Genomic DNA, 987 nt, shown 5'->3' on the forward strand with positions numbered 1-987 from the left:
TGGCACTTCTGTCGGAACTCCATTTATGAATATTATAATATTATACCCTTCAAAAAAAAAAAAAAAAACATCAAAAACCCTATTAAACAAAAAAAAACACATTTTTGAACTGTTCCGATCAAAAACCGAGTCACCGAAGGTTGAGGATGGAGTCTCAGATTGGCTAATTCAGGGACGATCATGGGTTTATAAGTAAGTCGGTAGGAGGTCTTTTGGGGAAGCTTAAAACAAGGTTACGAGAGTTTATGCTGAAAGTGGACAATAAGATACGGTTGTGGAGATCCGTGATTTCTAACACGAAGAACAAGCTCAAGCTCAAGAACGAGCTGTCACATCATCAAAAAGTTTTCACCTTTAATCCATTAGAACCATACCTGATTGAAACTCCAAGTTTAAGGTTTCCGGCGGACAAAAAGACGGCGCCACACCCATCTGCTGATCAATTTCCGACAAACCCATATGACCCACCATGGAAAAACACCCACTTTCACTACTACCACCGCCGCCACCGCCACCAGAAGCAGAGGACGACGACGACGACGACCCACCTCCGAAGTAAGAGGAGGAACCAGCAAAATTCATAACACCACTATTGTAGCGACCGCCGTTACCGCCACCACCACCACCACCGCCGCCGCCGCCGCCGCCGGTAGCTTGGTGAGTGGCGGCAGCCTGAAGCTGACGCTGGCGGCGGCGAGACCGGGAGCGGCGATTCTGAAACCAGTAGAAAACATTGGCGTCGCCAACAGAGCCAAATTTCTCAAGCAGCTTTCTAATTCTGACCGTCTCATCTTTTGGTGGATTCACCATTCCACTATTGAAAATAGATTCAAGAATCAGAATCTGCTCCGGCTTCGGCGTCCACCGTGACCTCACCGGCTCCGCCCTCTCGGAGCTATTCGGATCATCGCCGTGATTTTCCATTACAAAGCCAAAAATGTGGTTTTTTTTTTTGCTACTCCGATCAGAAATATATATATATATATA

General features: G+C 46.3%; 1 protein-coding gene across 1 annotated transcript; it reads right to left on the minus strand.

The window, feature by feature from the left end:
• Nucleotides 1–6: 6 nt before the first annotated feature.
• LOC111786975 (WUSCHEL-related homeobox 11-like) lies at nt 7–924 on the minus strand (the record flags this gene model as incomplete). Its single annotated transcript, XM_023667154.1, has 2 exons — nt 375–924; nt 7–47 (listed from the first exon to the last, which is right to left on the minus strand). Coding segments are annotated over exons 1-2 (591 nt in total), but the record flags the coding sequence as incomplete, so codon positions are not given.
• Between the last annotated feature and the right edge of the window lie 63 nt (nt 925–987).

This window comes from Cucurbita pepo, unplaced genomic scaffold (genome assembly GCF_002806865.2).
Source record: "Cucurbita pepo subsp. pepo cultivar mu-cu-16 unplaced genomic scaffold, ASM280686v2 Cp4.1_scaffold003739, whole genome shotgun sequence".
In the NCBI taxonomy this organism is placed as follows: domain Eukaryota; kingdom Viridiplantae; phylum Streptophyta; class Magnoliopsida; order Cucurbitales; family Cucurbitaceae; genus Cucurbita; species Cucurbita pepo.